At 26.1% G+C, this 13,154-nt stretch overlaps 1 protein-coding gene across 3 annotated transcripts in view; it reads right to left on the bottom strand.

Moving 5' to 3' along the window:
• LOC118071589 (uncharacterized) overlaps window positions 1–13,154 on the bottom strand; it is a 30,438-nt gene that overhangs the window by 16,073 nt on the left and 1,211 nt on the right. For 2 of the 3 annotated variants that reach the window (XM_035090792.1, XM_035090790.1), the window contains exons 2-3: window positions 3,461–3,534; window positions 1,887–2,353 (exon numbers count right to left, since the gene is read on the bottom strand). In XM_035090792.1, the coding sequence (XP_034946683.1) occupies window positions 1,887–2,338 (452 nt within the window). In that variant the 5' untranslated portion in view covers window positions 2,339–2,353; window positions 3,461–3,534. Of the gene's footprint in view, window positions 1–1,886; window positions 2,354–3,460; window positions 3,535–5,559; window positions 5,661–13,154 lie in introns of all 3 variants that reach the window. The other variant, XM_035090791.1, reaches the window with a different exon arrangement.

The raw sequence follows: 13,154 nt of genomic DNA, 5'->3' as shown, positions 1-13,154 counted from the left end.
GCAGTTAACTTTTGGCTTTTACTTTAATATCTGTATACATTTTTTATTTCTCGTTTACTTTTCAAAGGAATTCTCTCATTTACTTCAAAGTTTGTTGAGATAATTTATTAATATTCTTTAATAATAAGAATTAAATGAATTAAAAATAATTATAAGCTGATTACAAAATATACTAAGTATTTAAAATTTTTCTATTTTCGAGTAAATATTAATAAAATAAATTTTTATAAATAAAATAATATTTAATGAATTTTAGCAGACATCTATTTAATTTTGTAAATTTACTGAATATAAAAAAAAAAAACATTTAACTTTTATAAAATAAAAATATTATGTTTGATTTTGCTGATGAGTGAAGATGATTGTTCTCGTCTTCAAAATCGCCCACATCTCATTCTTGAAACTTTACTCAGTATACTGTTATTCCGGTGTATTCTGCAATTATAATTATATGCCAAAGCATTTCGAGATCTCTTGTCACGTTCACTGGCGTAAGTGTTCATTTATTTTTAAGTTAAGTTTTTAAATCATCATTATAACATGTATATGTTAAAAATTATCATTATATAAATCTGAATATTAATATGATTTTTTTTTTTTACATCCTTTATATATATTGCAAAGCTTGAAAATTTTTTTCAATTAAATTCACCTCATTTCCAGTCAATTACACAAATAAAAACTTATCTTTCAAATCACGTGGGTTGATATGCAAAACCTGCTTGTCGTTAAGAATACAACTCTTATTTTATTCCTTACATCAGGTCAGGGTCATAAGACTAGTTTGTATTATATTTTCAAGTGAAACTTGTGACTCAGCTGATATTCATTAGTTGTTTGTTAAGTTAAAAATTCATAAAAATAGAGTAGATTTTTACAGAGGAATATTTTATAAGCTCTTAGAATTGCAAATAAGAAGATAGAGAAAGTTTGTTTTTAAAAATACTTTTAAATAGTAGGAAATCCTAATGATTCAAAAATATTATCTCTTGCCATGAGAATTCCTGTTTCTGTGGTAACAAAAATTAAATACAACTAATCTTATCACAGACCAATTTTTTTGCGTTCATTACTCCAATTGCTGTTATATTTATTTATCAATATTTTATCTATTAAAAATTAAAAAATAGAATTTAGATTCAAAGTAATAATTAAATTTAATATTTAAAACTCAAAATTTCAATAAACAAACGTTAAATAATTTTCTCTTTCATTTCCATAAATGGTTCACTTCATCATCTTCACTTATTTGCACAGTAAATTATAATCTTTATCGAACGTACAATAAAGTTTCAATGTTCATAGTTAGTTTATGACAGTATACAGAGTAAATGAAATGTTGAGTAATCTTCTACTTGAGACAAGAAAAATTCAAGGTCTTCAATGGTATAAAAGTGATAAAGCTGGATATAAAATATTTCAAAGATAATTATTTAAATTAGAAAAAAAAAAGTGATTTGCTAATTAACTAAATGATTGGTAAAAGCTCAATAATTATTCTAGGTGTCAATCCACAACTAATTTAATATTGACTACCTTGACAATGAGCATACTAATGGTTCTTTTTATTCTACGATCTTGACCACAAGATTCGTGTTGGCATGCCAAAGTGCCAGAGTATTGCGTAATATAAACACTCTCATCGTTGAATAAAATTACTGTTGACTGAAAAAAAAATTTTTCTCAGACTAGAATTATTTTAATTAGCTTCAACTAATTATGCATAAGTGAATTTCCACTTATCTATCATTAGAAAGTAATAATCAAGTATCATTTACTAGTTATTTAGCTGATTATTATCTAAAGAATAAATAATATTTTTTTTAAAATTAGAATCTAGCTACTTAATGATTGACATAAATGATAAAATAGAATAAAAATGTAACCTTTTGAGACTAGCGTGTTTGCCACCATTAGCAATTTTGGACTTCCGGTCACTGCCCACCGTGCTAGCTTCACTGTTGATACTGTGAAGACTGTCGTCTTTGGTGACCTTGGAAGTATGTAGGGTTGACTTTTTCGTTGTCGTACCATTATGCTTCAGACTTTCATTCATGTCGGTTTGATAAAATCGTATTTCTCGCACTATCCTATCTTCAGACCTCGCAGGCGATGTTGTCGTAATCACTGTCGTTGTCGTAGTCGTTGGTGATGTTCCATTACTATCACTCAATATAGTTTTATTGCCATCGGCTACTCGCTTGGGTGCTCCAATCGTTGTCGATCCGTTCTGCTTGATTTGTTCGCCATGATTCTGAACTCGTGTCAGACGACTGCAATTCTGAGTATCTCGAGGAGGTGGAGGTTTGTCCCCCGTTGGTAACATGTATGACAGCATCGTATTTCTTAATTTCTGTCAAATGAAAGAGAATGGAACATTAGCGAGATTTATTGTGATTTTATTTTTTATTTTACCATTGTTTGAATTAATTTTTTTTTATTATATTCTCACTGATTTATATATAAAGTTAAGTAATTTTTTTATGTGCTATTTAAAATTATGAGATAAAAAATAACTAAAATTTTTTTATTATTTGATTTTTATTTAAAAATATCGTTCAATTCAATAAAACTCATTTTGTTAATGTAACTATTTTTTATTGGATAAATAAGACTATAAAAATTTTCAAAGTTATTTAATCCACTTTAAATGATCTATTCTTGAACTTTCGAGTTCATTTCAAGTTATCCAATGTCATCAAATTATTCTTCAAGTTGTTCAATTGTACCTTAATAGTTGTACTTTGAACTAACTTTTTTATAAATGTAATTTTTCCCTGGGACATGAAAAGTTTTAAATAAATATTTATCCAGTTATTATAAATGTTAATAAAATTTGTCGTTAAATAATAAAATAATATTTATAACTTAATGATCCAAAAAATTATTTAAAGTATTTTTCAATCTAATTATTACACTGAAAATCAATAATAGTGATTGACATAGAAATTACCTATTTTTCTAGTTTTTATTAAAACAAAGTTATCAAAAGTGATATAACAATTGCATGTCATCCAATACACTATTTTATTTAATATGGTAAAAGTTAACAGGCAATAGGAAAATAGAGAAAATGTTCACAAAGAGAACATGAAATTCAAACTTGCGTCACAAACATTATATTGAGCAATAAAACCTATGGCATGAGTTAGACGAGTAGGCTGCTGTAAGTCTGCCCACACTTTTACCTGCTTCACTACACTGCACTCGCGCATCATTGCTCCACCCTCCCTCTGATTGTTTATCAAACTCCCATGTACTCTAACCATTTCCGGAAGACTGATGTAAATTACCCAAAGTTTCATTTAAAGCAGCAATAAACATTCGTAACGATAAAATCAAAATCAGAGAATAGCCAGACTACAGCAGTGTTTGCTCTACTTTTACTACTCTCATAAGAATTGACCACAATTTTAAAGGCTTTTAATACATTCAGTTTATCAATATAAATATTTCTTACCTAGTAAATTGGATGGATTGCATTTCACTGAGTCGTTTCTGTTATTTTGTTGATGATCAAGCATTAACGTGGCCCTGTAAATAAATTTATGTCATTATTTATCATGATACGATAAATTGTGAAATATCAATGATTTATTTCAATGATAATTTATGTTATAAAAAACATTGATACCATCTATTTTCAAATGTTTTTAAAAAAATTTTTATATTTTCTGGATCCAAGGATAACTTTTATGGAACCAATTCTTGTAAAAGAAGCCAATTAATTTTTTTCATCATGGTAACTATGAAGTATTTAATTTGTTTTGAATTGTTTTAAATGTCAATAAAATAATTTTTGCCAACATTGTACTGTAAAAATGAATGTTGACAAAAAAGAAGTGTAAAAAAGCATTAATGAAGATCTAAAAGGTGGTCAATGAACCTTGTAAAATGGTAGCATAGAAAAAATTGTAAAGAAGTCATTCATTCTGTCATAAAAGTTCTAAAAAAGTCTATTACACTGACGAGTTAAAAAAGAGAAAACTAGTTACACGTCTAGCCTGTGGGCTACGTTTTTTCAATGAAGATGAGCTCTATAATATGAGTGAGAACAGAATGATCTTTCGGTGAATAGCCAACAGTTTTCACCGACAAGTGACATGTATATACATATCTATGGATACAATGATGTAAATCCCGTGAGATCCCGGAAATGAAAAAGAGAGGTCATTCACTTCGTCAAAGGAAGCCAGTGACCTAGAGAGTCATTACAAAAATTGAAAGAAAATTTTTTTTTTTTTTCTTACAATTATGTGGATAAATAATTTATCTCAAGTGTACATTGCTTTAAAAAACCACCTCTTTAAACACTACTTTTCAAACAAATGATCAACACATTAGACATTTATACATTAAAAGTTTAAAAAATGAAAAAAATTTCAAGTAATATTTTTAACTTTCCATTAGGAAGTTATTTTAATGGGGTCGATTTTTAAAATTCGTAATTTTATCATATTTTTACATTTTGAGACATTTAAAAGCATTTTAGAAATTTTAAAAATAAATTTCTATACGTACGTACAATTTTCCGTACATATAATTGTACGTACGTATGTCCGATTTTTTTTCGTTTTCGATATCTCGAGAAGTACTGAAGATTTTGACTCCAGACTAATTTTATTTTAAAGATTATACAATGAAGAAGATCTATAATAAAAGATATTAATTTGAAGTGTATTCGTAAAATTGCTTCAAAAATAAATACGGAATTGTAATTGTTGAAACACAATAGTGTGAATAAAAAAAATCTAATTGTTTGTTACTGTTTCATTTGAACGATACTTAGTAAAGGTTGCGGTAACTGTACCAGGTATAAATAATTTCTGACGGAAGTCACGAGCCGGAAGTCTCGCGCCGGAAGCAATCAGACTGTCAAGAAATTTTTTTCTTCATTTTATCGATGCGATTAGTCAACCAATTATTTTTAAATTTCAAGATTCTGTCTTATTAAATTAATTTGTCACAACATTTTTATTTTAAAACATCTTATTATATTACCGTTACGTACGTACGTACATAACAGTCGCCTGAATCATTTAACTTATCTGTGTTATTCAAAGTAAAATCTACGAGCATGGTATATGCTTTTATCTACACATTCATAAGTGTATGCTATATTGGACTATGCAAATTTATCAATTTAAACCCCAGTATGCACTTAAGTGCATTGCATCGACGCAATCATTTTTCAAATCAACTAATGTAGTTTTGTCTTTTTGAATCTAGATCACTCAAATAAATCATATCATTGTTTTTTTTTCATTCTTTTTATTATTAACTAATAAAATTAATTATGCTGTATGATTGACACTCAAAGAGTTAAACTGGTTTTATCAATAATCAAATAAATAATCATTTAATTTATTCATCATTTTTTGATTAACGTTTTGGATGATAATATTTTTAAATATTATTCTCTTGATTTTACTTTAATTCATGTAAATGATTTATTTCAAGTATATTTCATCATTGAATCATTTAAAATAAAAGCTTCTTAATTAACAGGATAAAAAGCTCTTATGGTGATTACAAAATCAACTGATCAACCTGTAATACCTGCTAAGTTGATAAAGTAGTTTCGGGTGGTTGAATTTCTTCGTTTTCATCCGACAATTCAATTTGCTTTCAACCAGAGGTATCTTAGTAAAATAATATCACTGCAAGGACAAATTGAATGAATAATTAGCTATTGTTACTGATATTACATACTGGCAATCATTCATTCATGAAATTTATTTAAAATAAAAATATTCATAAGAATGTATTTATAGCTCATCTATCATTTTCAATGCATCTGAGTTTTAATTTATACGAGCTCGAATTTTAGAAATTATAATTTTTGTTTAATTTCAATTAATGATTACATAAAATTCAAGTACGATTTTTTTTCCCCGGGTATAAGGTTAAAATATCCATAAAGAATAAATTTAATCAGAGTTCTTATACGAGCTCGATCCATCATGCGTGGGTGTTTTCCAATTGGCTATTCTTGTATCGAAATGCCAATCATTCATTGGAATATATTTGTAATCAAACGGAATGCTATTAAGTGAGAGATGAGATATCATTAATTTTAAAATAAAAATATATAAAATGATGATATTATTAAAAATAAAATAATTCATTTGACAATTGTATTAGAAAATTTATAAATGAATTAAACAAAGCTTAGAAGTTAAAGTGATAAATGACAAAAGTGTTCTCTTGCTCATGTCTAGTAGCATAAAGTAAATACTTCTCAACAGTCTGAAGCTCTTTTGGAAGATCCAACGAACCATCAGACTTAAACAAGAGCCACTAATATAAGTTAAATACCTTAAGAGAGTTTATCGATAAGACAACGGATTGAAAAAATATTTAAAAGAGAAGGGGTTGTTGCACTCAAATGCATCGATGACTTGTGATTTTAATGAACATGACTTATACTTATTTTTGTACTGCCTTGGGAAATAGTACCGTTTTATATAGACCAAGCACGTACAAGAATGATTGATATTTTCATCTAACGGTTTTACTTTGATTCTATGTGATAATGGAATACCGTCTATCATCAATTTGAAGCTGTTTCTGCTGTTCTGAATCTCCAATCGCGAGGAAAATTGGTCCAGTGATGTCATTACCAATATCATAATTATCTTTATAATCATCAACTTCAGACTTTACATTAAAACTACCTACAATTATATTATAATTTATAAATATTTATATATAATATATTTTATCCAAGTATTTTTCTATATATTTTTAAAATAGCTCTTTCTTATTATTTCAATGTCATGTCATTATTTTTGTTTTAAATCAAATTAATAAATATTTTTCTCAATAAATAAATTTAATACGTCATGATGAAAAATTTGAGAAAAAATAAATAATAATAAATGTATTTATAAATATATTAGTTTTTATTGTTTAATTATAATTATGAGGAAACTTTATAATTATTTATTATTAACTTCATAATTAAACAATAATAATTTTGTCTGTTATGTAGAAAATAATTGAAATATTTCTTTAAGATATAAAATAATATTATTTAGTTATTTTAGTAAAAATAAAAATATTAATAAATTCAAACAATTTACAAGAATATCTGTGTTCGAATTTTTAAATGTTTGACAAAAGTTAACTGACTGTTGGAATGACACTAATATTGAAATTCCGGACGAATTTGTGGAGATTCTCTTGGTTGCAGCTGTACTGGGCAATTGCCAACAAGACATCTATGCACTGTGACACTCGCTGTCTTATGATATTATTACTCGGAAATACAGACATATATTTGACTTAATGGTATTTACATATTGTATTTTAATCAATTCACATATAACATATTGGAGTATTTGTAATAATCTTTCGAAAGAAAACGCATCATTTTCAGAATACGAAACCAAAACATGAATAAAAATAACTCTTAATTGACTTGGAATGCGGAACATAAGAAAGAAAATAAACATGAGATTTATATAAATGAAAATTCGACTGAATTGTTTTTTAATTAAAAATAGTTTAATTTAAATTTGATTAAATTTCATTTGAATTGGTTTCATTTTTTCTTTCAAAGTTATCAAATATTCCTCACCAAGTTTCACTTAGTTTTATGAGACAAATATTTAGCATAAGAACATTGAGTTGGATTCCTGTAATATAAATACACATCCGTGTAATGTGTGTATGTATTTATATATCAAATTAAATTTAATTCTACACTGTACTCAATGAATTTATTAATTTAAATACTTCGATAATGAACCCATATGGATAAAGATATTAAAATATAATGTCTCAGCCAAGTCTTGTATAATTAAATATATTTACATAGTCAATTATATAATTATATATTCATTTATATCTGATTAAACAATATTTAGTAAAAAAAATGATATTTAATATATTTTTAAAATAAAATACATTTGAAAGAATATATCTTTTTCCAATTTTTCTCAATAATCAATTGAATTAATTTAATTGTTTATTATAAATAATTCAGTGTGATTTTAAAAGTAATAAAATTGGTTATCTAAAGACGTTGGTTACGTTTATATCTTTAGAAGCCTGATCATACAAAGTACAGTATTATTAAAATAAAATAAAAGAATGGCTTTTTAAGTGTATTAATAGTAGATATAATAGAACTAACAAATCAATATCACGCATGCGCAGAATAATATATAAAATATCCTTGCGCATTCATCCCCTTTTATATAATCTCATACCCTTACTCACTTGGCTAGCATATTTCTGACGGATGAATTATGAAGTTATAACCACTGTTGGTTTCACTATCAATTCTACCATAAACTGTTCTGATCAACTGCAAGCTGTTGGGGTTCACAAAAGCTACTGATAGGATAGAAAATAAAAAAGAAATAGATAAATATAATATCCATTGAATAAATATTTCTTCAATTAAGAGACACTGGAATAATATTACTTATCAATATCATCATATTTTTCAATTTATCCAATTATTAGATGACAAAAAAAAGGGTTAAAAGTGGTGTTTTTTTACAACATGTTGTGTCTGCAACTCAAGTAAAGTCGAGTGCACTATAGTCTCAAGTATAAACATTCGTTCAATGTCCGATAAAGTGATATGCATGCTACAAGTTCTTTTTAAAAAATAATTAAATAATATACTTTATTAAAATTTGTTGTGAAATAAATTTAAAATATTCATTTATTTACCTTTAAATTATCATGATTTAAAGTAATAAAGCTTCTGGTGTGATAGTCTGAACTAATTGAATTGTTTACATCATTGTTTACATCAGTTTAGTTTCCAAATAACAGAAAAATAATTCTTTCTGATGACCTAATACTAGCATTCCATGACGTCATTTCTAGATTTAAAGTATTATCTGATCCATTACACGTATTTAAACTCTGAAAGAATGTTTACGTTACATCTTTTGATCAATTTCAAGAAAATAAATATTCAACATTTATTAAGATGAATTTTATAATGTTCGTCTTGAAAAAAATTAACATTTGTAAATAGTTCTTATGATGTTTAATTTTATTTAATACGAAAGCAATTATTTTAAGGCAAATTAGTTGGGTTTAATAATCATTTAATTACTTCCTAACTTAAATCAGTTATAAACTTGAGTTAAAATGACATGGTCTCGAGTACTGGTTCTATTGAAATTCCCTTAAAGGTAATTCAATAAACCTATTAATTTTATTAAACAATAAATAATCGAAGAATTGTTGAAAACATATCATTATTTTGATTGAATTAATATTTATTTTATTATTATTTAATTATAACAATGCTTTGTGTTCCATAAATGAGGAAATTATTCAAAGAATAAATCTTGCAGGACAATGTAACAATTAAGTTGAATTGTTAGTAGTAACTATTGGTGTACTAGCTTTAAAAGAGGATGAGAAAAAAAATCGATAGAAATAATGGAGATACCTCGAGTCATCCCATGAGATACAACGTCAGAGGGTAAACTCCTGCAGGATAAGTGGCACAAAATGAGGGGAGAATTGATTGACAAAAGCGTTTACATGTGTGTATAAAGAAGAAAGTAAATTTGATAAAAAAAAAAAAATAATAATGTGGTCTTTTATGATATTAAAGTTGTCTTTACATAGTGATTTTCACCACTTTTTATTATAAATTGACTTTTGTGCTTTTCAAAGCAACATTTTTTGAGTAGTTGCATAAAGATTCCGGATTATTGTTAAGCTAAAATACCATGATAATCCATTGTAAGAAGGATAAGGGAGACTTTGGAGTATAGGAAATTGAACAATAGGTGCATATGTTAAAGTCGTACAGCTGAATTGCACGCCCTCGTGGCAATATAACAACGAATTATATAAACCATGATCACAAAATGTTCACGTGTATGTTAGTATTTATTTCATGCTACCCACGATGAATCATTTGTATGACTAATAATTTTTATTGGCGATAAAGTAATAAAATAATTATTATAAATAATTATTTCTTTGAAAAATTAAATTTGTAGCTTTTTTATAATAGAATCAATGATACTAAATTTTCAATTAATATTTATAGGCTATTCTTTAAAAAAAAAAAAATCATAATAAATATAGTATTAAATTGTTTAAATATTTTGTTAATATAAAAAAAATTTTTTTTTCTTCTTAAATCATAAATTCCGTTTATCGATAATGAATAAAATTAATTACGATGAAGGAATTGATTTTTCATGAGAGATTTGTAAATAAAAATAATGAATAAATGAATTAATTAGAAATAAAATAGCTATTTTAATAATTAGTTACAGAAATGATCAGAATCTAAATGAAATAGCATAATAATGAGTGTGCTCTAATTATGAACACTTCAGTCTTGGCCACCCTGTGATTAATTACACTCCAAGCTAGGGTCCTAGCATCCATCAAGCTAAGTGTTAATACCTTGTTTTCAAAAAAAAAAAATCAACATTCTTTTTGTTTCGTAAGTAAACAATAAATTTTGAAAATAATTTATGTTATATATATAATGGACCCTTATATCTGTATTTAGGGGTAAAACTGGACCCTTCACCATTTGTACTTTTCATGTATTTGGGGAGTATTGGAAATATCGTTGAGGGTTGAATAAAGTTATAGATTGCATTCTGACTGTTCGAACTTTGAAATAATCAATATAAAAGTTTGATAATAAAAGTGATAGTTATATAAAAAGGTTCAAATGATTTGATTATTTTCTTTTATTGTCTTGAAAATGAAAATTCTTATTTACCCTCATGATGAATATTCATTCTGATTCAGATCTTTTACATTTCTTTGATCTTCAATTTGCCGATTAAATTTAAGACTGGTTTAACTCTACAAAATTCACAGGGGAGATTGGATATTTCGTAACATACTCTATAAATGAGTTTAAAACCTAGAGGGTGACTTGAATAATTTTACTAAATATTTTTTCATTTTTTGTTAAGTGTTCAAATAATTCATTACTTCTTTTAAATAATATTGATTGAATGATGAAGGATTTTTTTGACATGAAAAATGTCTAACTCATAATTAATTATTTAAATTATTGAATTAACTATTACGTAATCATAATTATAAAACTAATTTTCATATAGTTAAATTGTCTACCAAAACTTCTGAAAGATGTCAAAGAAATTAGCACTGACATAGTAACACAAATTTGACAAAGTTTTGTGGAGACATGAAAAAAGAATAGATGTGTCAGCTGATCACGAATGAATATAAAAAGAAGAGAATAATTATGTGCGTGTGCGAAACTCAATACGAAAGGATTATAGGGATCATATAACCTAGAAGGGGTCGTAAAAGTATCAATGCAAAAAAGTAAAATGGTAATAGTCACGAAGCTGAACTTAATTAGCCTAGAATTTGTGTAATCTTGTATGCATGTGAATTAACCACTTTTTTTTTCACTTAAATTCAACTATACACAGTAGAATGCATTTATTGTGATTCAATTGTTGAATGATTGAAAATCAAGTAAAAAATAAGACCTTTAAAATTAGATTTAAGAATAGTTGGGTCAATTGATGAGAAACAGGATGACCTATTGAATTATGAACACGACATTGTGGTGGCAGTAAAACTGTACTAGCAGTGATTAAGTATAATATGTTTGGCTGGAATATAGGTCACTAACAATAGGAAACAGACAGAATTCAAATTTACATTTTGTATTATCGTATAAACTGATCTAAATAATAATAAAAAATCTATTGTATCAAGTATAACAATCTTGAGAGTAATTTGAATACTATTTCATAAAACCATCAGAATATTTTATTGAATATTTTTCTGAATATTTGAGTATATTTTAATCAACATTATAGTTCAATTTAATTCAAAAGCTTTTTTATTGTTTAATCTCTTTTGATTAACCAAACATAGATCATCATGGGTGGTAATGGGTTAATTGTATGAAATAAATCATTGATATAAGCCATTTAAGAATCAACTGAATTGATGTGTTTACATGCTATCATTGTGATAAGACAGTATTTGTCACATGTAAACTTTCTATATTATATTAACAATGTTAACCAGGGCATCAAAGAAAACAGAAGTTCAATTGGAAATCAATATAATTGGAGCTGAAACTGATAATCGAACGTAACACTTGGTTCATGAATCTGGTATGATACTACTTCTAACTCATGTTCATTGTAGAATAGTTTACAATTTATTTTTCTAAATTATTAAATAGATTATTGTAGATATTTAATTATAGATTCATTAGATAATGAAAGTTTATTGACTCAAAAGTAACTGTTGACGTTTTTTTTTGGTTTTTTTTTTTACAATGTTATTAATAAAATATATTTATTTAGTAGTGTATCAGCTTTTTCTTGAATCTAGTATTACAGGAAATTAAATTGAAGATAAGTTTAAAAATATTTCATTTCATTTGATTGAGAAACAATGAATTTTTATGCGGTATTATGACTGGAGATATTTTTTTATAGTTGCGTAACCGTCACGTTTCGTTAATATAAAACTATCTCATTACAAACGAGTTAGCACGTGGATGGATACATCTCACAAAGATAAACACGTTACACCGTGACATTTGCTGGTTAGAACAGTTAATACTATTATTCATTAATTAGATAAATTAACTAGTAAATTAAAACAATGAAAGAATCTAGAACAATATGGACAAAAAAATTCTACTTCCAATCAATTTTCTCATCCTTCCTTTGACCTAAATCACAAAAACTCCAAATACTCGAGGGATCAATGAATCTCATTTTTGGAGCAATACCCTAGAAATCCCTAAAAAAAAATCCTGAAAAACCTCTGTATAGCCCACTTTTATTGTGAAAAATATACTAAAGTATCATTTGAAAAACAATTGACATAAAAATACAAGCAGTTCAACAATAATTGTTCAAAATAAAATGAAATAAATGAAAGATGATGATACATTCATTTGTAAAGATAAATTAAAATTCACCTCAGAGAAAGATACGTCATTAACAATTTAAAATATTTTTTTTTCCATCAACAAATATATAAATATGAAAATTTTTAAAGAAAATTTGCTCTTTTAAATTACCGGAAAAAAAATGTAAATAAATAGTTAAATAATTTGAAAAGTTAGATTGAAGATATGACTTACAGAAATAAGTGCGCAGTATCTATATTAAAGGGTCTAATTTATTTTATGAGCT

Source organism: Chelonus insularis, unplaced genomic scaffold (genome assembly GCF_013357705.1).
Source record: "Chelonus insularis isolate UGA/USDA-ARS -01 unplaced genomic scaffold, ASM1335770v1 contig_88_pilon, whole genome shotgun sequence".
Classification (NCBI taxonomy): domain Eukaryota; kingdom Metazoa; phylum Arthropoda; class Insecta; order Hymenoptera; family Braconidae; genus Chelonus; species Chelonus insularis.
The sequence above is the reverse complement of the archived record's forward strand: the minus strand, read 5'-3'. Positions and strand labels throughout refer to the sequence as shown.